At 41.3% G+C, this 25,092-nt stretch overlaps 1 protein-coding gene, 1 long non-coding RNA gene and 1 pseudogene across 3 annotated transcripts; 2 read left to right on the forward strand and 1 right to left on the reverse strand.

Annotated features, from left to right (window-relative positions):
• Window positions 1–12,183: 12,183 nt before the first annotated feature.
• LOC114765731 (uncharacterized) lies at window positions 12,184–12,978 on the reverse strand. Of its 2 annotated transcripts, none has more exons than XR_003742708.1 (3): window positions 12,556–12,601; window positions 12,414–12,466; window positions 12,184–12,326 (listed from the first exon to the last, which is right to left on the reverse strand). It is a non-coding gene; the product is annotated as an uncharacterized LOC114765731 (long non-coding RNA). The 2 variants fall into 2 exon arrangements; XR_003742707.1 differs by lacking the exon at window positions 12,184–12,326 and adding an exon at window positions 12,923–12,978 and having other exon boundaries at window positions 12,454–12,484; window positions 12,556–12,618.
• A 4,681-nt stretch (window positions 12,979–17,659) lies between these two features.
• LOC114765730 (UDP-glucuronosyltransferase 2A1-like) lies at window positions 17,660–19,431 on the forward strand. The gene has a single exon (XM_028956136.1). It carries the CDS (start codon window positions 17,699–17,701, stop codon window positions 19,169–19,171), a length of 1,473 nt encoding a protein of 490 aa, XP_028811969.1. The 5' UTR covers window positions 17,660–17,698; the 3' UTR covers window positions 19,172–19,431.
• Window positions 19,432–20,002: 571 nt separating this feature from the next.
• On the forward strand, window positions 20,003–21,502 carry LOC114765773 (UDP-glucuronosyltransferase 2B33 pseudogene; annotated as a pseudogene).
• Window positions 21,503–25,092: the final 3,590 nt, after the last annotated feature.

The following is a 25,092-nucleotide window of genomic DNA, read 5'->3' on the forward strand; positions in this document are numbered from 1 at the left end:
TTTCAAGCAAGGCGTTTTCAACAAAAGACTGACTCAAGATACACAACATTTTATGTTTTTAAATCATTTGTCTGTTATGTATGAATTCTAAATACATTGAACACCAGGGAGGAAAAACAGAACCTTAAACCATTGATTTTCATTACACACTAATGCTTCCCAACCACACGACCCAGGCTTTGTAAGGGGTTCTGTGTCCCCATTCCAACACACCGTTACCAATTTCGGTTTTTAAATATGGATGGATTGACATTTTCCCTCACCACCACTCTAACCCTTTGGCTTCTTTGAAAGCTCTCCCTAAAAGCAAGTCGGATGTGCTCTTCTGGAATATTTTGGTTCTGGGGAATCAAGACCTGAGCTATAGTGGTGCTTTGACCACTGTTCCGCCGACAATTCAGCTGAATTTGAAAGTTATGGAAGCCACCGGCCATTCCTTGCATGTCAATGCGAAGGTACCTTGTCTGGATTAAATTGGACCTTGCCTGGGTTACCAAGTGCCAACTATGCCAACGGTTCACACAATCGTCTACGTCGTTACTCCAACGACGACCATTTAGAATGCAGTTGTTATTATCTTGCTCTGCGTATAAAACTATCTGCCGGTTTTCTCCATCAGGGAATTCATGGATAGGAATCTGTGACCCTGAGTTGCCACTCTGCCTTTTTCTGCGGGTAGATGAAACGTAGAGACACTCTGCTGGTTCCACACTTCCACAGAAGTTCCACGATGCCCCCTTTGTCTGGCACCATGTGTACTTTTCACCATTTTCAGAACAGTCATTTAGGCATTGTTCATCCTTGTAAGTAACACCTTGCTGTGGAGAGCAGTAGTCCCAACCTTGCTCAGTTGTGCACCAGTAGTAGTCTACTTCCCTGTCATAGCGACAATCATCCAGACATTCTTCATGGTATGTGCTGCTGTAGTAAATCATTTCTTTTGGCCTCGTATAGCCACAGTAGCCCCAGCTCCCAGCAGTATTGTAGCACCAGTAATACGCATAGCCATCAAGCTTACAGTCGCTCGTGCAACGGAAGTCTTGGTGATCATAGCCATTATAAGCGGAGCAGTATTGCCAGTCACCTCTGGTTTTGCACCAGTAGTAATTGGAAGAGCCCTCATGGCAGCTGCTGGTGCACTGCTGGTGTTGAAGTCCACTGCTGTAATAGTTCGTCCTCACAATCTTTGTCACATCCTCACAGTATTCCAATCCTGAATCGCTCCCTTGAAGATCAGCGCCAGCCACGAAGATGGGCCAGGGTGAGATGTAGACGGTGATGAAACAGATGAGACGAAATACGGAGACAACTATTTGAGGCATTATTTCAGTTTTGGTGGAAAATTGAATGAGGTGGAATGAGAGTTCTGCTGCAGTTCTCTTCCTCTTTATTTATAGCTTGACAATGAACAACACCCTTTTCTCTCAAGTGCCAACCCCCTTCTCTTTTATAAAGTAAAAATACAGAAGAAAAAATAAATTAATGTTCAGCAAAACTTTAAACTGATTATCATTCCCATTGCTAGCTTTAGTCTGCTGATATTTCTTTCTCTCTTAATAATAAAGTCAAATTCAAATCTTCCTGGCTGTAACATTCGTGCCACCTCTGCCACGCCCCCAGCGGTCGACCTGTCCCATGTATTAGTGTGTGTTCTTCCGGGGCTCACCAGCACCCTGATTATTCCCACCTGTTCTTCATCACAGGTAAGTGGTGGTAATCACGGGTGCTTAGCGGGATAATGACTTCTGATCGGTGATTGGTTAGTTTAGCGGTAATGGGTCTGTCCACTCCTCTTTATAACCAGCCGGTCCCTCTAGTCCTGCGTTTAGTCTCCCTCACACAACCAGAGTTCCTTGCCGCACTGCATGCTGTCCTTAAATGGCAGTGATTGTGAACCCCACGGTAGGACAGGAACTCAACCCTCCCCTCTAGTCTCACTACAGCTCTGCCACGCCGCAGCTCCTGGAGACACTGGTTCGAGGCCTGTGAAGAACTAGGGCACTCTTCGGCTCTCACGCTGAGGGCCTCGCTGAGGATCCTTCAACAAGACCTCTTGAGGAGAGACGTGGCACTACTAGAAAGGACATTGTTTCATTTTTTTCCCTGAGTTGAAAATAAATACGCCATTCTCATTTTTTTTTTTTTAACCTGCGTCCTCCATTCATCACCTGAGCTAGAGGGGATCGTGACACTGGCCCTGGTCCAGCACTGTTTGCTGGAGATCAGTTGAAGGTCAGGGGGCTTGGTACGTTCAGCTGATCGATGAGTTCAGCTGATCGAACCACCCTCTGTAGGGCTCGCATGTCCTGCATGGTGCTGTTCCCGAACCAGGTTGCTGAATGCAGATTTTAGCGTAAATATGGCACATTCAATTGGACATTTCTCTAAAATGGTACATTAAAAAGCTTGATATTCAGCATGTGAGAAGTCAGAACTCCAAATATGAGCGTAGATATGGGACAGTTAATTGAACATTTCTTTAAAATGGGCATGGCAATGCGCGCCTTGAAATTTTGTGTCTGCTGATTTGGCTGCAGTGATGGGGAGACAGACAAAAATGTGGCGATATCTAGTGGCCAAAATGTACCAGGTCGTGATATGTAAAGCTCCCTAATAACCCAATAAAGCCAATTAAGTGTTATTTTATGGATCATATCCTTTACACATATGCTGCCGCGATGTGTGTAATTCCTTTTCTTGCCTATTTTTTTTTTTTTTACTACTTCCAGTCTGCCACCTTGCAACACAGCAAAACACAAAAAGCTGAGAAGGTGTTCATAGACACTTTTTAAAACATGTACAAGTGATTATGTGCTCACTGAACAATTTCATTACTACTTTCTGTCTAGTGTTGAGACTGAGAGGAGCTGCAACAAAATCCAGGCACATCAGAGGAGGACACCTTTTCTAGTAAGTATTCTTCTACAATTAAAAACTTTTTTACTTCTACTTTAATTAGTAAAATCTTCATCCACACAACAGAAACTGAATGGTAAAAAAGTAAATGTCTTATCTTTTCTTTTTCTTCTTTTAGATAGGAGCAGTGGAGATGAAAACACCAGAGGACGACTTCCAGAGCGAGGAGCTAACTGGGACTGGTGAAATGGCCCTTACATTAAAGGTCATTTTATTGTTCACTTTTAACACACATACTGAGTTTTTATTCACATACTGAGTGCCAGTTTCAACTGTAGGGTGAGTAGATTTGAGATTTTGACAAAGAGGACAGGCTAAGGATTGGCTAAGGAGTCTAGTAAAATTTCCATTCGCATGAACACCAGAACAATTAAATAAATGGGTTAAAATGACAGTGTTACTGAGAAACGAGTGAAGTGCTGATTTTTTTTTCTCTCTTTATCCTCTCTTTTTTTTCATGCAAAAAACCTGCAACAAGCCAGATTTTGGCCAGGAAGATGACCTGGCCTGAACAGTAATGGCTCTCAGTGTCCATCAGATGCTCACCAAGTAGAGTCACTGGTTTCATTACATTAGCTGAACTGAAACCTCCCTCCTGGCAATGATGGACGACCTTCGTGCTGCAAGAGCTGCCCGCAGATCATCTGTCCTTGTCCTACTTGATCTATCTGCTGTCTTCAATACAGTTTACCACGAAATTCTTCTCACCACACTCTCTGATTTAGGAGTTACAGGAACCGTACTAGATTGGTTCACCTCTTATCTTCACGACAGGTCCTTCAAGGTATCATGGGGAGGTGAGACATCTGTCCTCTCTAGGGTAACCACAGGGGTTCCACAAGGCTCTGTCCTTGGCCCCCTTCTATTCTCAATATACACTCGCTCACTTGGTCACATCATCCAATCACATGGCTTCTCCTATCACTCTTATGCTGATGACACCCAGCTCTATCTGTCATTCCCACCAGAAGATGCTACTATAGCAACAAAAATTTCGGCCTGCCTCTCAGACATATCGGCATGGATGTCTGAGCGACACCTCCAACTCAACCTATCCAAAACCAAGATTCTGATCTTTCCGGGCAACAATTCCCCTCAGCAAAACCTTTCAATTCAAATTGGATCGCTACTGTTAACACCCACGGCATCTGCAAAAAGCCTTGGAGTTTGGATAGATAACAAACTGAGTTTGAACCATCATGTTGCTGCGATCTCCAGATCCTGCAGGTTCACTCTCTACAACATTCGCAAGATTCAGCCTTTTCTCTCACAACAGGCTATGCAGCTCCTCGTCCAGGCAATGGTCATCTCCAAACTCGACTACTGTAACTCTCTCCTGGCTGGAGCCTCTGCAGTCACCATAAAACCACTCCAGATGGTCCAAAATATGGCAGCCCGTCTCATTTTCAATCAGCCAAAATACACCCATGTTACACCTCTTCTTACCTCCCTCCACTGGCTCCCGGTAGCTGCTCGCATTGAGTTCAAATCCTTGATGCTTGCCTACAGGGCTGTAAATGGAACTGCGCCCTCCTACATCAACACAATACTACCTAGCTACACCCCTGCACGCTCTCTCAGATCTGCAAACGAAAGGAGACTAAAAATTCCTTCTTCACGGGGTCTCCGATTCCAATCATCTCTGTTCTCCGTTGTTGTCCCTGGCTGGTGGAACAACCTGCCCTCCTCCACACGACTAGCCGAGACTATCAGCACTTTTAAGAAGAAGGTGAAAACCCTCTTGTTCAAAAAATATTACAGACAAATCTAACACTTACACACGCACATGCGTACACATTGCACAAACAATACAAAAATGTATAAATACATTATAATTTTTCTTCGTCTAGCACCTAACAATCTCTGAGCATGCTCTTCACTGACAAGTCTGAGCCTTATCAGGGCTCTTAGTTTGTAAACTCAATATTCTATAGAAATCGAACGAGAATTGCTGGTGTCTTCCTCTTGTAAGTCGCTTTGGATAAAAGCGTCTGCTAAATAAAGTAAAGTAAAGTAAAGTTCATTTCTTTCTCTTTTAGGAGTGCAGAAGATGTAATAGCTGGAAGTCCCTGATGGAAGACGCTCAACATCCCAGTTTGCAGAAGGAGAGCTTGGAAGAAAAGAGAGAAGAAGCTGACGAATGTCGGGAAAACAAGGTGAGACAGTACAGGGAGCACCTGTACATGGTAATGAAAACCCCAGTGCGGGGAAAGCGCAAGGAGGCCGGTGGATAGCCACGATGTTAATCTGCTGAAGCTGCAACATCCACGGATGTCGACACTCACATACAAAAAGACAAAACAAGAGACGAGAAGGCAGGGAGGCAGGACAGGAAAACCGGCAAGGACAAGGAACGATGTTACTTGGAAAAGTGGTGGTGAGTAGAGCTGAGTCAAGCAGTCCAAACAAAGGGTTTCAATGACTGAGCAACCTGGGAGTGGCCATCTTGTCCTATTTGAAGATCACCTCATTCCCGGTCCAATTTCTAGTTTTGCAAGTTGGTTATAGGACTGCAATGCTATGCTGCCAGTGCAGCGTTTACTGTCATGTCCAGATTTTTACATTTCACAGATCAACTGTTTTGTCCAGTTATTGGATTACTTTTACTTTACTTTATTTAGCAGACACTTTTATCCAAAGCCAGACGACGCTGTGACGACGCCTTTTTTTTTAATTTTGAGCCCAAATAAAATATCCACTTTACTGTAAAAATATTGAACTGACCTCACTTGAGATTTAAACCAAAATCCCATATAATAAGAGAATTTTCCAGATTTCTAGCTCATTATATTGAAGTCCACACCCCATCTAGGTAAAGAGACATCAGTTGAACAAATTGCTTCTGTAGTTATTTAGGCTGATGATTCTTACCTGAGTGACACTGAAAGCTGAAATGTCACTGAAAATGTCAGAACTGTTGATCATGCATCAGATATGACAGCAGGGCTGCTTGTGGTGGGCAGTGGTGGCCTAGCGGTTAAGGAAGTGGCCCTGTAATCAGAAGGTTTCCGGTTCAAATCCCGATCCGCCAAGGTACCACTGAGGTTCCACTGAGCAAAGCACCGTCCCCACACACTGCTCTCCGGGCACCTGTCATGGCTGCCCACTGCTCACTCAGGGTGATGGGTTAAATGCAGAGGACAAATTTCACCGTGTGCTGTGTATCACAAGTGACAATCACTTTCACTTCACTTTCACTTGTTACTAGAGCAAGACTAGAGCTTTACTCAAAACATTCTACATAAGTGAACTTCAGAAGATTCCTGAAGGCCCTTCGGCAGGGAAACTGTAGTCCAGTCCCACAAGATATCCATTCTGCACATGTAGGCACTTCTCACTCCTGAAACTTTTTTTGTGAAACCAACTAAAATGTTTGATCCTCATGAGCTTAGTTTGAGGGAATTAGACTCACTCGAGTGTTCGCAGGTTTTGGGGCTGTCATTTTAATCAGCTGATACTAAAGTGGTTCAGAATTTTGCAACCCATTCCCATGTCTATGTTTTGATGTAAAAGTGAAACCACAATAAATTATTTCAAAACTCTTGCCACTTAAATGTGAGAAATTCATTATAGGCTGGATGCATAAGTGCGCACCCTTAAATGGGTTGCAACTGCTTCGGGAATGCAATGCTTAAATTCCTGTAGTAACACTACTCCCGCAGCTGATCCCATGTGGTTACCTTACTAGACGTACACCATCAGTCAAATAAAGTTTCTTTTTCTCTGGTGAATTCCACAAATGTAAGCTGATCGTTTTTACCAGGGCATAATCAGAACTTTGCTGCACAGTGAGAGAAGAATAAATCTCCTGAGCTTTTATAAACCAGCACGCACTGCAGCAGCAAGGTCCAGACCTTGTTTGTTTCTCCTGTAGTGACATTTCCTTAAGGCGCATCTCGGTCTCTACACTGCCAGCAGAATGTAATGATTCCTCCACCGGAGGTGGGCTACTAGGCTTAGAACTGGAACCAATGACACCCTGCTCTACCAAGCCGATTTTTTACAGCTTTCAACACCGTATCTTTTAACCGTTTAATGAAACCAACTATGCGTTACGATAATACAAAAAAACCCCGAAATAAACTGCATGCTGGGTAATGAGGTCATTTAGCGAGGTCATTTTAATAAATCAAAACAATACAATTCCAGCCTTGAAACAATACTACAGTCAGGCCACAAAAAAGCACCGGGTAGACTACTGGGAACAGGGCATCTGTCTGGCGTATTTCCCCCTTCTTAAAAATGGGATGTATCACAGATAAGAGAACAGAAAACTACTGACTGAAAGATTCTGGCAGTTTGTCCATATTTAGAAAAAGTTATGCTGACCGGAACAAGGCAAATGTTTCAGGCTTTTAAAACTCTAAAAGTACACATTCTGCTATTATTCCATATGATTGAGTGACATTGTAGCAATGCTTGAAATTATTGTTTACATCTACACATTCTTTGTAACCCGGTGATGCCATGGTTTGTGTTAAGAGAGTTATGATGATATACAGGGAGTGCAGAATTATTAGTCAAATGAGTATTTTGTCCACATCATCCTCTTCATGCATGTTGTCTTACTCCAAGCTGTATAGGCTCGAAAGCCTACTACCAATTAAGCATATTAGGTGATGTGCATCTCTGTAATGAGAAGGGGTGTGGTCTAATGACATCCACACCCTATATCAGGTGTGCATAATTATTAGGCAACTTCCTTTCCTTTGGCAAAATGGGTCAAAAGAAGGACTTGACAGGCTCAGAAAAGTCAAAAATAGTGAGATATCTTGCAGAGGGATGCAGCACTCTTCAAATTGCAAAGCTTCTGAAGTGTGATCATCGAACAATCAAGCATTTAATTCAAAATAGTCAACAGGGTCGCAAGAAGCGTGTGGAAAAACCAAGGCGCAAAATAACTGCCCATGAACTGAGAAAAGTCAAGCGTGCAGCTGCCAAGATGCCACTTGCCACCAGTTTGGCCATATTTCAGAGCTGCAACATCACTGGAGTGCCCAAAAGCACAAGGTGTGCAATACTCAGAGACATGGCCAAGGTAAGAAAGGCTGAAAGACGACCACCACTGAACAAGACACACAAGCTGAAACGTCAAGACTGGGCCAAGAAATATCTCAAGACTGATTTTTCTAAGGTTTAATGGACTGATGAAATGAGAGTGAGTCTTGATGGGCCAGATGGATGGGCCCGTGGCTGGATTGGTAAAGGGCAGAGAGCTCCAGTCCGACTCAGACGCCAGCAAGGTGGAGGTGGAGTACTGGTTTGGGCTGGTATCATCAAAGATGAGCTTGTGGGGCCTTTTCGGGTTGAGGATGGAGTCAAGCTCAACTCCCAGTCTTACTGCCAGTTTCTTCAAGCAGTGGTACAGGAAGTCTGCATCCTTCAAGAAAAACATGATTTTCATGCAGGACAATGCTCCATCACACGCGTCCAAGTACTCCACAGCGTGGCTGGCAAGAAAGGGTATAAAAGAAGAAAAACTAATGACATGGCCTCCTTGTTCACCTGATCTGAACCCCATTGAGAACCTGTGGTCCATCATCAAATGTGAGATTTACAAGGAAGGAAAACAGTACACCTCTCTGAACAGTGTCTGGGAGGCTGTGGTTGCTGCTGCATGCAATGTTGATGGTGAACAGATCAAAACACTGACAGAATCCATGGATGGCAGGCTTTTGAGTGTCCTTGCAAAGAAAGGTGGCTATATTGGTCGCTGATTTGTTTTGTTTTTGAATGTCAGAAATGTATATTTGTGAATGTGGAGATGTTATATTGGTTTCACTGGTAAAAATAAATTATTGAAATGGGTATATATTTGTTTTTTGTTAAGTTGCCTAATAATTATGCACAGTAATAGTCACTTGCACACACATATATCCCCCTAAAATAGCTCAAAATAAAAACAAACTAAAAACTACTTCCAAAAACATTCAGCTTTGATATGACTGTTTTGGGTTCATTGAGAACATGGTTGTTGTTCAATAATAAAATTATTCCTCAAAAATACAACTTGCCTAATAATTCTGCACTCCCTGTATGCCGTAAACTTTTGTTTCTGACTTCTGTCTGTTGTCCATGCTGTTCACATTGCATCTGTAAAATGTGAAATATTGCATAGTTCATAAATAATTTGTCATTTAATGTATTGCTAAATCAACACACTTTCCAGACTACCTGATTTATAACTAAAGCATTGGCCATGTCTTACGGTCTGTTTCCTTTATTCATTAAATTAGTGGGTTTCTTTGTCAAAATTTGAACATTGAAAATCGGGTGTGTTAACTGAGGCTGGAAATTGTGGCCACCAAAAATATATGAGGCAAAACTCAAGCTTAAAAATGGGATGTATCACAGATAAGAGAACAGAAAAATGCTGACTGAATTGCTAGAGCAACACCCTCTCCAGACTACCTGATTTATAAATTAAGCACTGGCCATGTCTTTTTTTTCCCTATTTTATCCATACTTTAAATTAGTATCCAATTTTTGTCAACATGTGAACACTGAAAACGGTTTGTATCATAAATTAGAGAACAGAAAACTGCTGACAGTTTGTCAAAGTTTAGAACACAGATTTAAAATATGATGACAAGAGCTTTGAATTGATGAAGCATCTCTGTTAATAATCATCTCCTGCTTATATGAAAACTATAAAAATTGCAACGCCATACTCACTTGTTCCTACCAAAAATAAAGGTGGTAGAGATCACTACAGCATAGCTGTTTACTATCAGAATTTCAGTGTGTTGCATGACATTTGCTTTCTCTGGTGCCACCACAGCCCTCTAGTGACAATAGCACAATATAATGACTTATATCTATTAAATATTATTGCATCATATAACATTATCTGTGGCAACAACGTGGCTACAATTAATTGTAAATAAACAAAACAAATACTACAGTGGTTCATTGTATATATTTATTCAGCTTCTACAGTGGTGTGAAAAACTATTTGCCCCCTTCCTGATTTCTTATTCTTTTGCATGTTTGTCACACTTAAATGTTTCTGCTCATTAAACTGTTAACTATTAGTCAAAGATAACATAATTGAACACAAAATGCAGTTTTTCAATTAAGGTTTACATGGCCCTGTGTGAAAAAGTGATTGCCCCCCTTGTGAAAAAATAACTTAACTGTGGTTTATCACACCTGAGTTCAATTTCTGTAGTCACCCCCAGGCCTGATTACTGCCACACCTGTTTCAATCAAGAAATCACTTAAATAGGAGCTACCTGGAGTGAAGTGATTGTCACATGTGATACACAGCAGCACAGCACAGCACAGCACAGCACAGCACACATAGTGAAATTTGTCCTCTGTGGTGGTGAACCTTCCCAGGAGTGGCCGGCCGACCAAAATTACCCCAAGAGCGCAGCGACAAATCATCCGAGAGGCCACAAAAGTCCCCAGGACAACATCTAAAGAACTGCAGGCCTCACTTGCCTCAATTAAGGTCAGTGTTCACGACCTGGGCAAAAATGGCCTGCATGGCAGATTTCCAAGGCGCAAACCACTTTTAAGCAAAAAGAACATTAAGTCTCGTCTCAATTTTGCTAAAAAACATTTCAATGATTGGCAAGACTTTCGGGAAAATACCTTGTGGACCGACGAGACAGAAGTTTAACTTTTTGGAAGGTGCGTGTCCCGTTACATCTGGCGTAAAAGTAACACAGCATTTCAGAAAAAGATCATACCAACAGTAAAATATGGTGGTGGTAGTGTGATGGTCTGGGGTCGTTTTGCTGCTTCAGGACCTGGAAGGCTTGCTGTGATAGATGGAACCATGAATTCTACTGTCTACCAAAAAATCCTGAAGGAGAATGTCCGGCCATCTGTTCGTCAACTCAAGCTGAAGCGATCTTGGCTTCTGCCGCAGGACAATGACCCAAAACACACCAGCAAATCCACCTCTGAATGGCTGAAGGAAAAACAAAAATGAAGACTTGAGTGGCCTAGTCAAAGTCCTGACCTGAATCCTATTGAAATGTTGTGGCAGGACCTTAAAAAGGCGGTTCATGCTAGAAAACCCTCAAATAAAGCTGAATTACAACAATTCTTCAAAGATGAGTGGGCCAAAATTCTTCCAGAGCGCTGTAAAAGACTCGTTGCAAGTTATCGCAAACGCTTGATTGCAGTTATTGCTGCTAAGGATGGCCCAACCAGTTATTAGGTTCAGGGGGCAATTACTTTTTCACACAGGGCCATGTAGGTTTTTTTTTCTCCCTAAATAATAAAAAACATCATTTTAAAAACTGCATTTTGTGTTTACTTGTTATCTTTGACTAGTTAAATGTGTTTGATCAGAAACATGTGTGACAAACATGCAAAAGAATAAGACATCAGGAAGGGGGCAAATAGTTTTTCACACCACTGTATCTTAAAATTTACTCTACTCTTTTTCTATATGTCTGTGCCATGTAAATTCTTCATATGTCTTATCTTGCTGTAACTGGAGCCTCTCATCTTTCTGTATGACGTTATGCAACGTGAAGGAGGAAGTAGACAAAATGAGTGTTTTGATGTGGAAACCAAATATGGCACAATGGCCAGAAAAGGAAAACAGGAAGCACAATGTCTGAACCTAAACAGCATGAAAACAGAACAGGACCTGACAGGAGTCCGACATCCTGGAGTGTGGACTATCTCTGGAACCGCAGAGAGTGATTAGAACCAAATTAAGACACCAACACCCTTCACCTGGTGAACGAGGTTTAGAGCATCAAGATTCGGGTGTATTAGATAGTAGTAGTCGTAGTAGTATTAGTAGCTTGTGTAATGGAAAACATTAACAGTGACAATGCTTTGGTTGAAATTAATCATGGGTTTTCTTCTTTACTACTCTGTAAAGTAAAGTGAAGTGATTGTCACATGTGATACACAGCACATGGTGCACACAGTGAAATTTGTCCTCTGCATTTAACCCATCACCCTGAGTGAGCAGTGGGCAGCCATGACAGGCGCCTGGGGTGCAGTGCGTGGTGACGGTGCTTTGCTCAGTGACACCTCAGTGGCACCTTGGCAGATGGGGGTTTGAACCGGCAACCTTCTGATTATGGGGCCGCATCCTTAACCGCTAGGCCACCACTGCCCCTACTCTGGTACTACTTGGGGTTAAAATGTCTATGCGGTTGATTTCCAGACATCAAACACTCTCTTTTCTGATTATAGGTTTTGAATCATACAAATTAGGGATTTAATATGATTTCAGTTTGACGTTTTTTTTGACATCAGGAAATGAAAAAACATAGGTTTTCATATCAGCAGTTTTTATTCCATAACAATTAAACATCATCCACCTGTGGGCACATCACCCACCTTTAACTAATGCTTCAGCAGTTTTTTGTAGCATTTTGTGTGTTTTCAATTTGGGTTTGTAGGTACACCTTGTGTAGTTGTTTCACAGGGAGCTATAGGAACACAAATGAAGTTGAATTTTATAATGCCATGTCTACTTAGTGTCATTGTAAGTTGTGAATGCTGAACAATATTCCTACTGAGGAAAGCAGTGCTGTGGAGGTTGATGGACACTGTTCCTCATGAATGTGCTCTGTTGAAGATAAAGAAGCTGCAAGTTGGATTGCAGAACACTATTAACTGAAACCAGTAACTGAAAAGTTATTTTACAAAAGCGTATACCTCAACAGGCCTCTCCGCAGCTTCCCTTTCTGTGATGACTAATAAGGTGTCTTCATCAATCTCCTGTAGTGAAACAAAATTTCTCCCTTATGTCCCCATTATTAACACTTTGGAACATTAAGTGTAGGTACTTACAACAGCATGGAAGTCTGTTATAGAAGAGGCCTCCACAAAACAGATTAACTGGTAGAAGATTAGTCATCTGATTATTTCCCAGAACTGTTCCCCATTTAAAGTTTTGTTTTTGTTTTAATACACTGCATGTCTCATCACATTTGTTCTGGCTCTTAGTCAATGTGAGGCAGGAACGTCCTCGTCCTGTCTACACTAGGCGCTTCCACCACAAAAAAAAAACAAAAAAACATACCTGTCACGTTCCTAAGTCTTGGGGTCTCAGAAACGCAACAAGGGTGTGAAGAGGAGGAGGTCCACTGTTACACATTTAACCCCCTTATTACACCTCGCACTGCACCTCGTCTACTCCGAGCCTCCAGTACTGCTCGCCTGGTCCCTCCATCTCTGAAGGTAAAAGGAAGACATTCATCTAGACTCTTCTCCGTCTTGGCCCCTCGGTGGTGGAATGAACTTCCCCTCGAGGTCAGAACAGCTCAGTCACTGAGCACCTTCAAACGACAGCTCAAGACCTTCCTCTTTAAAGAATATTTAGATTAAATTGTAATTTTCTTGTCAAACTTTGTGTACAGAATCTACAACAGAGTGAATTAAATAGATGTATTCATAGTTGGGGTCCTAGTGAACCGGAATTGATCTCTTCATCGATGGTAACTTGAAAGCACGTTGTAAGTCGCTCTGGATAAGGGCGTCTGCCAAATGCCGTAAATGTAAATGTAAATGTTACACATGCAACCAAACAAACGATACAAACAGGGCTTTTATTTACAGTGTGCCAACAGGTACGATAATACAGCACACTCAGGACAGCTAACAAACATCAAAACAGCCTAAAGGAAGGGATGGGATGGGATTACAACATGGATATCTCAAAACACGCACAAGTCAACAAAAAGGGCACATAACAGGCTAACAGCTAACAGGCTAACGACAAAGGGATCTATCACACAAAGCAACAAGACACATGAATGAGATCCCCAACAACAGGTTTATTTACAGTGGGGGAAATGTGCTGAAGAAAGCAAAAACAAAAAAGGCCATCATAGGCATATATATATATATATATATATACACACATACATATATTTACATACATACATACATACATACATACATATGACAAAAGATACAGATTCACTGCAAGCACACTAATGCACACTAATGCAGAAACATCAACGTGACCTTGACCCACACGAAGGCCCCCGGCATACGATGCTGTCCCCTTAAATACACCCCACAATCATAGCCTAATTGGGTGAGCTCAAGATGTCAGAGAGGAAAAGCAGGCGGTCATAATCAGGTCTAGATTGCTATATGTCAACATAACATATCCCCGTACATAAGATAAGATAAACCTTTATTAGTCCCACAAGTGGGAAATTGCACAAAAACACAGCCATATTCACAAATGACCATTTCATAAAACAATGGACATGACTCAAATCATACAAAAGAACACTTATACATTAACAAAATAAACACAGCAGACAAACACTCCACACCCCTTACAACCCTTTTCCTGTGTCCCAAGCTGGCCTAATTGGTTACCCGCCACCTGTTTTACGGGCCTCAGCCTTCTTTTGGTTGGCTATAATGGGCGGTCAGATTTGAACAGATCTAGAAAACTAAAATTTTAAGACATGCATATCTAAACCAGCAGTTAGGTGTGGCTTTCATATAGACAATATATTTAATATGGCAGTGATAGAAGATTTGGCTTTTTCTTTGTTTAAAACTGCTTGTAAATCAAATGTAAAAAAAATTATCTATATTTTTAGATTTCATCTTAAGTTGCTGCCATGTAGTTTTGGCACATGTGCGTTCAAAAAAACATATGGAATATGAATGTTAAATGAGTGGAACATTCAAGGGCAAATTTTTCTTCCCCCCTCTAATTAATACTCACGTATTGACTTGGTCTGCAATTTTCTGCCACACAAGCTCTCTCTTTTGATGATGCTGCAGTATTGCTTTATCCTTTTAAAATATGCTCATTCTCTGCATAGTGTGGTAGTAGCCTAGTGATAACACACTCGCCTATGAACCAGAAGACCCGGGTTCGAATCCCACTTACTACCATTGGGTCCCTGAGCAAGACACTTAACCCTAAGTTGCTCCATGGGGGGACTGTCCCTGTAACTACTGATTGTAAGTCATTCTGGATAAGGGCGTCTGATAAATTCTGTAAATGTAAATGCATATGCAGTCATTAAGAGATAAGAGAAGTAAGAGGCTCTAACCTTTGGTCCAGTGCTTGCCATGGTGAATCGTTATCTGTGTTCCATTGATGGGGGCTTTTTATATCCTCATGCTTGAACTCATTCTTAACCAAAACTCTGAGTTCGACAACTGAGTTCAGGTTTTGGTTTAGTTTTTTAATACTGCTTTCTGAAACGGGCCCCTGGCCTAGACAGTTTGAGACTTTTCCTTCTGTCGCTGTTTACCAAAAACAACATTTTTACTCTTGCCATTATTCAGTTTCAGAAATGTAATAAAAAATTTAATCTTTGAACTTTTAATGTAAAATTGTGTGCAAAATAATTAATCAAAAAATACAAAGCAGTGATTTCCCAATTAACTGGGAAACAAATATGAGACAGAATGTGACGGCGGATCCTGCCAATGCGTGGAACGCCTGGGGAGGAGACAAGGAACACTGGGTGCAGGCCACGCCCTCTTTATTCCCCGAACCTGTAGCCCTCTGCTATAAAAGAGATCCTAGATCCAGTTTTCTGGGTTCCGGCATTGTAAAAGTGAAAGTTAATTGATTGTGAAATACTTCAGCATTTAACCATCACCTTAGTGAAAGGTGGCAGCCACAAAAGGCGTGCAGGGATCAGTCTCACCTCAGCGGTTCAGGATTTTAACCCGCAACCTTCCAAATGTTGTAAAAAGTGTTGAATGCAAATATATATGTGTTTGTGTGTGTGTGTGTATATATATATATATATAATATAGATTTGGTCTATATAATTATAACTGAAATAAATTAAATTAAATGATATTCAAGATGACCGTACATCTCATTGCAATTTTTTACAAGGAGTGCCAATAATGCCGTATATATGTATAAATGCCTAAATGTGGCTTAAAAATGTATTTATTCGTGCAGGCCCTTATGTGTGTGTTCAGTGAAAAAATATGTGTAGATAAAGCATGACATCTAATATATTCACGACACTGTGCACTTGATCATGTTATTGTCAATAACAATACTATGAGATCTGTTTAAAAGATACCACGCCCCAGTTTCCATGACACAGTTGTCAGTATCTACAACGTTTAATTTTTTATTTTTTTTAAACTTTCACCATATATTTTAAAATGAAAATAACCCAGGCAGACAAAAATCCAGGTGATACATGTGCACCCGTAGGTGGGACCGTGTGGCAGGTTTACAGCTCGTGTTGTGTAAGAGGTCCGATGTCCGGCTTTTACTTGCTGGCTTGTGGTCGCCCGTCCTGAGCGGTCAGCGCGCTGAAGGAGCGGTAAGTGCGGGTGGTGTCGAGGTGTATGAATGACCGTGCTCGTCCGTCTGACCGATTTCTTCCAGTCTTCATCCAGTCGGTTTAAATATATGAAGAGATATTAAAATATTTAATGAAATTCACAGAGGACTGGCAGACCAGGCTAGCCAATCGCAGAACTGATCGTGGTGATAAGGCAAATACAATCGAACAATCGAATAGAACTCGGTATTCAAATGTTAAATGTAGTGAGAAAATATCCTGGGGATAGAGGCATTAGGTTCCTTTTGCAGAACATAATTTGTCTACATATCTATCTAATATTAGAATAAATAAATATAGGAAGAAAAAAAGATAATCAGCATTACCGGTTTAGGAACAACCGAAAGAAGGCAGCGACATCTAGTGGCCGCAGTGAAATAAATTAGTTTAAAGCCAAGAGGTGAGTTCAAACACAAACTATTCAAAGGTCTGTATTCTTACCAGTGTTGACAGACGTACAGTAATTATCAAATTTGTATCCTAATTTTACCTTTTGTATAATGTACGAACAATAATTCCAAATTTCCCATAATGTTTAATAATTGTATCCATTCAAATAATTTCATAAACACGACAAGTGTCAGGATTGACTGCAGCTGTGCTTATCACCGGTGGCCAATCCTGACGGCGCATAAAGGACGGACATTTCCGCCCCCTCGGAAGGGACGGCATTTTCGTGGACGTTAGTGCACGTATGTGAATGTGTATTTTCAGTTCTGGCAATCGCCACACGCCTGCGGGCTCGTTTACGTTCTTTATTGTAGTTAAATGGTTTTCGGCCACCGAGACACGTTCGTTTATGTTTATTTATTGTTCATCTATAATAAAAACCCATTCCCAGCATGCCAGACCTCTGCGCTTCCTTCCCCCGTAAATCCGTAGACGTGACAACAAGTTACAGATCTCTGTTTTCATCTGGCTGTGCAGACATACTTGCCTTGTTTTTTATGCAGCTATCTCACGTGCCTTTACACCCAATTAATGCACAATGTGATGCTTGGTGATGCACAAAGTAATCCATGATGAGTGGTTGAAGCATACGCAAAATCGCCATCAGACTTGCTTCGATGAATGGGAGAAGGACCCCGGTTTTACTGGGTGATTAAAACCTGTAGGTAGCACTAACAGTAAACCTTTCTGTGTAGGGACTCGCTCTACACTCCACACAGGTTTTTACAAACGTCCTGTAGGTAAAAGAGTTATACACTATAATATGCACAGTCTATGATGATGTGTGTTTGAAGCAGATTTTTTGAGCAACGTCACAATGTAAATTGGGAGTTTGCCATAATTTTAAGTTGCTGGTACGATACTTTGAGGATCTGGAAACACTGCTAATACCGTAAATGTAAACACTGATTCTCACCAGAATTGTCCATTTTTTCAGGTGCTTTGCCATGAAACGTCTAGGTTCAACTGTCCTCACACTTTTTGTCATTTGGCATACCTGTGACAGCGGAAATGTGCTTGTTTATCCCATTGAGGGGAGCCACTGGATCAACATGAAGATCCTCATCGAGGCTCTGCACTCAAAAGGACACAGCATCACAGTTTTGCAATCAGATAAAAGTTGGTACATCAAAGAGGATCCACTATTCTACGAAACAATCACAGTCCCTGTGAAGGCAAGCTTGGATGAAAAAATGCTTGAAGAGGATTTTGTAAAACTTATTGACCTCCTGTGGGCAGAAGGCTCTGTAATCAATTTCCTCAGATTGTTCATTGACATGATGATGAAGTACAAAGACATTCATATTATCTTGAAAGAGATGATTGTCAACATGCTGGAGGATCAAAGGTTAATGAAGAGCCTCCGGGACCGTAACTACGATGTAGTGATCACAGATCCCTGTTGGGGAGGAGGGACAGTGCTGGCTCATTACTTAAAGCTTCCCCTTGTCTACAATGTGCGTTGGCTCACAACTGGAGAAGGGCACTTTGCCATTGCTCCTTCCCCCATTTCTTACATCCCACTTACAGGATCTGGTTTGACAGATAAGATGACTTTCATTCAGAGGGTAAAAAACATGTTATATTTTGTCTTGCTGATCATACAAGAAAGATTTACTGTAAGACCCATATACCAAGAAGTGTGTGATAAATACCTTGGTCCTGGTGCTGATTTCTATATGCTAATGCAGGCTGCAGACATTTGGCTGATGAGAGTTGACTTTGTGTTTGAATTTCCAAGACCCACCATGCCCAATGTTTTTTACATGGGTGGGTTCCAGTGTAAACCAGGAGGTCCTCTACCTCAGCACCTGGAGGACTTTGTTGAGAGCTCTGGAGAACATGGTGTCATTCTCATGTCTTTAGGATCCTTTATCAGTAAGCTTCCCAGCTCTCTAACGGATGAAATAGCTGCTGCTTTTGCTGAGCTGCCCCAGAAGGTCATTTGGAGACACACTGGGGACAAACCAGCAACCCTTGGTAACAATACTTTACTAGTCAACTGGTTACCACAGAATGATCTACTGGGACATCCTAAAGTCAAAGCATTTGTGGCACATGGAGGAACCAATGGAGTCCAAGAAGCCCTGTACCATGGTGTACCAGTCGTGGGACTTCCTTTGTTTTTTGACCAGTATGACAACCTGCTACGGTTACAAGAGAGAGGAGGGGCCAGGATTCTTTCTGGTACCAAACTGGATAAAACAGTCTTTCTTCAGGCTCTGCAGGAGGTTCTTCATGATCCATCCTACAGGGTGAACATGCAGAGGCTCTCCAGGCTGCACAAGGACCAGCCAATGAAGCCACTTGACCAAGCTATCTTCTGGATTGAGTTTGTAATGAGACACAAAGGTGCTGCTCACCTGCGGACAGAGTCCTACAAGATGCCCTGGTACGCCTACCACTCACTGGACGTCATAGGGTTCTTAGCAATCATGGCTTTCACTGCTGTTTTTCTTACTGTTATCTGTGTCAGATGTATATGCTGCAGGCTGTGCCTGAAACGAAAATCTAAAATTGAATAATGTCTTCTGCAATCCCATATTTTAAAATATGTGTTTTACATTTTAAATGTTTTATTTTGCTTTTAATTTGCATTGTTTAAATATGATTAACACATTAACCCTTTCTGAATGAAACTAGCATCCCTTAATTTACTGACTCATGACTAAATTGAATATGTATAAATAAACATTAATTAAAAGTACAAGTTTGTAGCATTGTAAAACTAAAAGGGACATTGAACTTATTAAACAACCTTTGTGATAATGGGCAGCAGTATTAATAAAATTGGCCTCCAACCTTTGAACGTTTGTGTGTAAAAGACAAACAGTACACTGCAAAATTTCAGAAAGACAACTTTTCATTTCGTTTAATTTCTCACCAGAATCAAAGCATTTGGTCTAGCCTGTATAACATTGTCTTTCTAATATCTTGTAAAAATCATTACATAATGGAGTCAGTTCAGGACACCATTGTAAATGATGTGTATGTTTCTTTAACTGCTTTATTGACTCAGTAGAAATGCTCGGAGTTCTACTGGTGGAACTCATAACCACGCCTGACTGGCATATATGACAGCTTGATTTCTTTAATGAACTTCAATGACTGTTGCATATGAGAATTTTTCTGGCTGTGTGATATAGGTAAAGTATCCTGCATGTTAAGAATAACTCAAGTAAAATATGTATTATTTTTAGATATTAAATGGCTTGTTAACTTTCTTTCATTCCTGCAGAAAAATGGTTAAACCTGCCCTTCTGAATGTCATTCTATGCCCCCTTTTTGTGGCATTGATTTCCTTACTTAATCCTGTTTGCCATGGAGGAAAGGTGCTGGTGGTTCCTTTAGATTTAAGCCACTGGGTGAATATGGACATTCTGGTCAAGGCTTTGCACAGCAAAGGACATTCAGTCACTGTTGTGCGAGCCAGCAAGAGCTGGTACATCAAAGAAGAGTCCAGCTACTACAACTCCATCACAGTGTCTGTGACTGAGGGTTTTGATGAGGATTTTGTAAAACAGGTTATTTCAAAGCTCATCTCTTCGTTTAGGAGTGGGAGCTCTTTTTTGAACTTAATTAATCTGCAGCTAGAATTTTTTTCTGTAATGTCTTCAGCTCATGATGTGGTGTATGAAATGGTAGTCAACATGTTTGAAGACAAATGCTTGATGAAAAAACTTAATGAGAGTCAGTTTGATCTGGTTCTTGCGGATCCTGGATTGGGTGCTGGTGCTATTTTGGCTTATTACCTACAGATCCCCCTTGTATTTAATGTGCGGTGGACCACAACTGGGGAAGGGCACTTTGATATTGCACCTTCACCCCTGTCCTACATACCATTAACAGGAACAGGGTTCACAGACAAAATGACGTTTAAACAAAGGCTTAAGAACATTCTACACTACTTTCTAACCTTTTACCAAAAATATGTTTTGATTAAACCAAAGTATCAAGCAATCTGTGATAAGTATTTGCAACCAAAAGTTGACTTTTTTGAGCTTCAGCAAGCAGCTGATATCTGGTTGATGAGGGCTGACTTTGTCTTTGAATTCCCACGTCCCACCATGCCCAACGTAGTTTATATGGGTGGATTTCAATGTAAACCCTCAAATCCTCTTCCCCAAGACCTGGAAGTTTTTGTCCAGAGCTCTGGTGACCATGGCGTTATTATTATGTCTCTTGGGGCATCTGTGACACAGTTTCCTCCTGATGTAGCTGCTGATCTTTCAGATGAAATAGCTGCTGCTTTTGCTGAGCTGCCCCAGAAGGTCATTTGGAGACACACTGGGGACAAACCAGCAACCCTTGGTAACAATACTTTACTAGTCAACTGGTTACCACAGAATGATCTACTGGGACATCCTAAAGTCAAAGCATTTGTGGCACATGGAGGAACCAATGGAGTCCAAGAAGCCCTGTACCATGGTGTACCAGTCGTGGGACTGCCTTTGTTTTTTGACCAGTATGATAACCTTCTTCGACTGCAACAGAGAGGAGCTGCAAAAATTCTTTCATTTGAAACCCTGGATAAAACAGTCTTTCTTCAGGCTCTGCAGGAGGTTCTTCATGATCCGTTCTACAGGATGAACATGCAGAGGCTCTCCAGACTGCACAAGGACCAGCCAATGAAGCCTCTTGACCAAGCTATCTTCTGGATTGAGTTTGTAATGAGACACAAAGGTGCTGCTCACCTGCGGACAGAGTCCTACAAGATGCCCTGGTACGCCTACCACTCACTGGACGTCATAGGGTTCTTAGCATTCATGGCTTTCACTGCTGTTTTTCTTACTGTTATCAGTATTAGATATTTGTTTTGCAGGTTCTGCCTAAAAAGAAAAATGAAATATGAATAGTTTCATTTGTTTGCTTCAATCTCTGTGACACAAATATAAAAGTTGAAAAATGAATCTGAACCTCGATCATTATTTTTTTTTTTATTTATTTATCTTGATTGATTTGTTCATATATAGAGCATAGATAAATATTTCAAATGTGTCCTGTTTCCTGTCACTTCATCCTCATACCAATGCTCCAGGTCCCCAGGATATTTAATTTGCTCCCCTGTCTCATCTTCTTCCTCATATCATCATTCCAGTTCGAAAAAGTATTCTCATCTGTTCTACTGTGTATATGGGTAAACATATTAATTTCAATTGTTTATGTTCTCTATGCAAAATGCACAGAATGTGAATAAATGTTTCAAAGCATAATACAGTGCATCAGGAAAGTATTCACAGCTGTCAGGATTGGCCACAGCTGATGTTGCCAGGTGTGGCCAATCAGGACATCTTTTAAAAGCCACAGATTTTCCGCCCCTTCGGGATCTGAGGACTGGACCTGTCAACTTTGTGTTACGTTGTCCCCCTTTATTTCCCTTTGTAAAAAGCCACACATGAAGACCATGTGGTGTTGGACACAAAGCACTGTATTCAACCACACAAAGCACTGTATTCAACCACTCCAATTTGATGTTACCTGGCAGAAAGAGGCATGGCACAACAGAGGTTAAAAATGAACAGTTTCTAATTTATTAACACCGGTAAATAATTATTGTAGTTACATGTGAATATTGAATGTAAAAAGGTACCAAGGTTACAGAGAAAGTAAACATGAGAAGAAAGAGTAAAGAGGGAGAAGAGAAAGAGAAGGGAAGATAAAAGTCCCAGAAGCCTTCCGGCTTCTGAGGGAAAACCCCCCTGAGCAAGATAGCTCAGAGCTCCTTTTCCACATGTGCGCAGGCTTTTATACCCCTGGCCTACAGGAAGTTGTCACTGGCCTACAGGAAGTTGTCACTGGCCTACAGGAAGTTGTCACTGGCCAATCAGAACCTGTTGTTTCTGATGTCACGCCCCCGGTGCCTCCCATTTGGTGAAGACAAAGAGGGTGGGCGGTCCTGACGGCTGATACTTCGCACGTTGACGTCGGACAAAAGACATGTAAAAACCGGGGTGTCGAATCTTCACCCACAACCATCGACACAGGAATGTCACACTTCCCCCTGCAGACATCTGTTATGCAAGGCAAAAGCAGGCTCCCGCGATGTCCATTCTTACAGACGGCCGGTTGGTCCCCTGGGGCACTCGAGTATTCAGGGTCCATGGGGATCACAATTGGGTCATGATTGTGTATCTGCTTGCTTCCTGGTCAGTCGGGAATTCAAATGTAGCCGATAGTTGTGGTTCTGTGTCCTTTGTGATCCTCAGGTGTCTGAGGTCACCCTTGTAGGGAAACCTGCCTTCTTGACATTGATCAAACACAGCAGCATACATAGAATATTCAACTTGATCCAGGGCTTTTCACACTTGGTTGGGTTCTTTGTCTGGAGTGTGATGAGGTTTGCATACAGATTGTGCATGTAGAAAAACAGTGTTCATCGTACATTAAAAGCAAACCAGAAAAACAAATGACAACAATGATCAGATACTGTAATGCAAAAAAACATGTAAATATAGTGGGAGGCTTAAAATGATATCAGGGAATTCATAACTCCGCAGATTTGCACTGGCTTATCAAGTCTAATCAACAACAGTGGCCGGAAAAATAAATACAAATAAATAAATAAAAAAGTCCCGCTTGTTGCCATGTGATTGGAGAATTACACCTTTATTAGGGAATTCATAACTCTGCGAATTTGCATCGGCTAACGAAGTTCAATCAACAACAGTGGCCGGAAAAATAAACACAAATAAAATCCCGCTTGTTGCCATGTGATTGGAGAATTACACCTTTATTAGGGAATTCATAACTCTGCGAATTTGCATCGGCTAACGAAGTTCAATCAACAACAGTGGCCGGAAAAATAAACACAAATAAAATCCCGCTTGTTGCCATGTGATTAGAGAATTACACCTTTATCACTAAAAGCTATTATTTGAAATTATGGCATTGTTGAGGTGTTCAGAGAGAGAAACAGTTTCACATAAATTTAAATTCTGATCCTAAACATGTTGATCATACTGAACATGAATTTAAAATAAAAACAATGAATTTTAACAGTGCAATTTCCAATCCCTGATCAGTTATTATCAAATTGTTCTCCGTGGGACATGGTTTATGATGTTCAATGTAATACCAGTAATCTAAAATGTCACAAATCCTGGTTATTACTGGTTACAGTTTGGTTTGTGGGTTCATCTATTGTGCCAGCCATATCTACATGCCACATTGTAAGTGATACAGTAATTAGTCTATGTTCATTTTATACCTTGTCGGAGTGGATCTGGATTTAGAAATGCCTCGGTTTCTACGGTCCCGGGCTTTTTAGGATATGTAGATCCTTTTTATTTTAATTAAAGCACATAGATTCTATTCCTCCCTATGCAGTAAAATTCAGATAAAAGAGACTTACGGTCACAGATCCACATCCGAGCAAAGGTATCACGTCGGGATCACCATTTGTAAAAAGCCACACATGAAGACCATGTGGTGTTGGAGAAGAGAATAGAGTGTGTAGAAAAAACTCTTTCTCCCTCCACACAAAGCACTGTATTCAACCACTCCAATTTGATGTTACCTGGCAGAAAGAGGCATGGCACAACAGAGGTTAAAAATGAACAGTTTCTAATTTATTAACACCGGTAAATAATTATTGTAGTTACATGTGAATATTGAATGTAAAAAGGTACCAAGGTTACAGAGAAAGTAAACATGAGAAGAAAGAGTAAAGAGGGAGAAGAGAAAGAGAAGGGAAGATAAAAGTCCCAGAAGCCTTCCAGCTTCTGAGGGAAAACCCCCCTGAGCAAGATAGCTCAGAGCTCCTTTTCCACATGTGCGCAGGCTTTTATACCCCTGGCCTACAGGAAGTTGTCACTGGCCTACAGGAAGTTGTCACTGGCCAATCAGAACCTGTTGTTTCTGATGTCACGCCCCCGGTGCCTCCCATTTGGTGAAGACAAAGAGGGTGGGCGGTCCTGACGGCTGATACTTCGCACGTTGACGTCGGACAAAAGACATGTAAAAACCACAGGACACAGGAATGTCACACTTCCCCCTGCAGACATCTGTTATGCAAGGCAAAAGCAGTCTCCCACGATGTCCATTCTTACACCTTTTTGGCCATTGTGCCTTGTTTATTTGTGTTCTTTTATTGTATTTACAATAAAACCCCTTTCCCAGCATGTCCCGCCTCTGCACTTCCTTCCCCTGTCAGCTCGCCAGCGTGACAACAGCATATCACTTTTTCTACATTTTGTTATGTTACAGCCTTAATCCTAAATGGATACAACATTCCATAATGACAGCATGAAAAATTTTGAGGTTTTGGGAAATGTATTAAAAATAAAAAAACTGAGAAACCACATGTATATAATAATTCACAGCCTTTGCTTCATACTTTGTCGACACACCTTTGGCAGCAATTACAGCCGTAAGCCTTTTTGAATATGACTGCACAAACCAGATTTGTGCCTCAAGACAATTCTGTCTCAGAGGTCTATAGACAATT

The sequence above is a fragment of the Denticeps clupeoides genome, chromosome 16 (assembly GCF_900700375.1).
Source record: "Denticeps clupeoides chromosome 16, fDenClu1.1, whole genome shotgun sequence".
Lineage (NCBI taxonomy): Eukaryota > Metazoa > Chordata > Actinopteri > Clupeiformes > Denticipitidae > Denticeps > Denticeps clupeoides.

Bases quoted from the DNA above. Each gene is read 5' to 3' on its own strand.
- LOC114765730 (XM_028956136.1), top strand. From the start codon at position 17,699: ATGAAGATCCTCATCGAGGCTCTGCACTCAAAAGGACACAGCATCACA.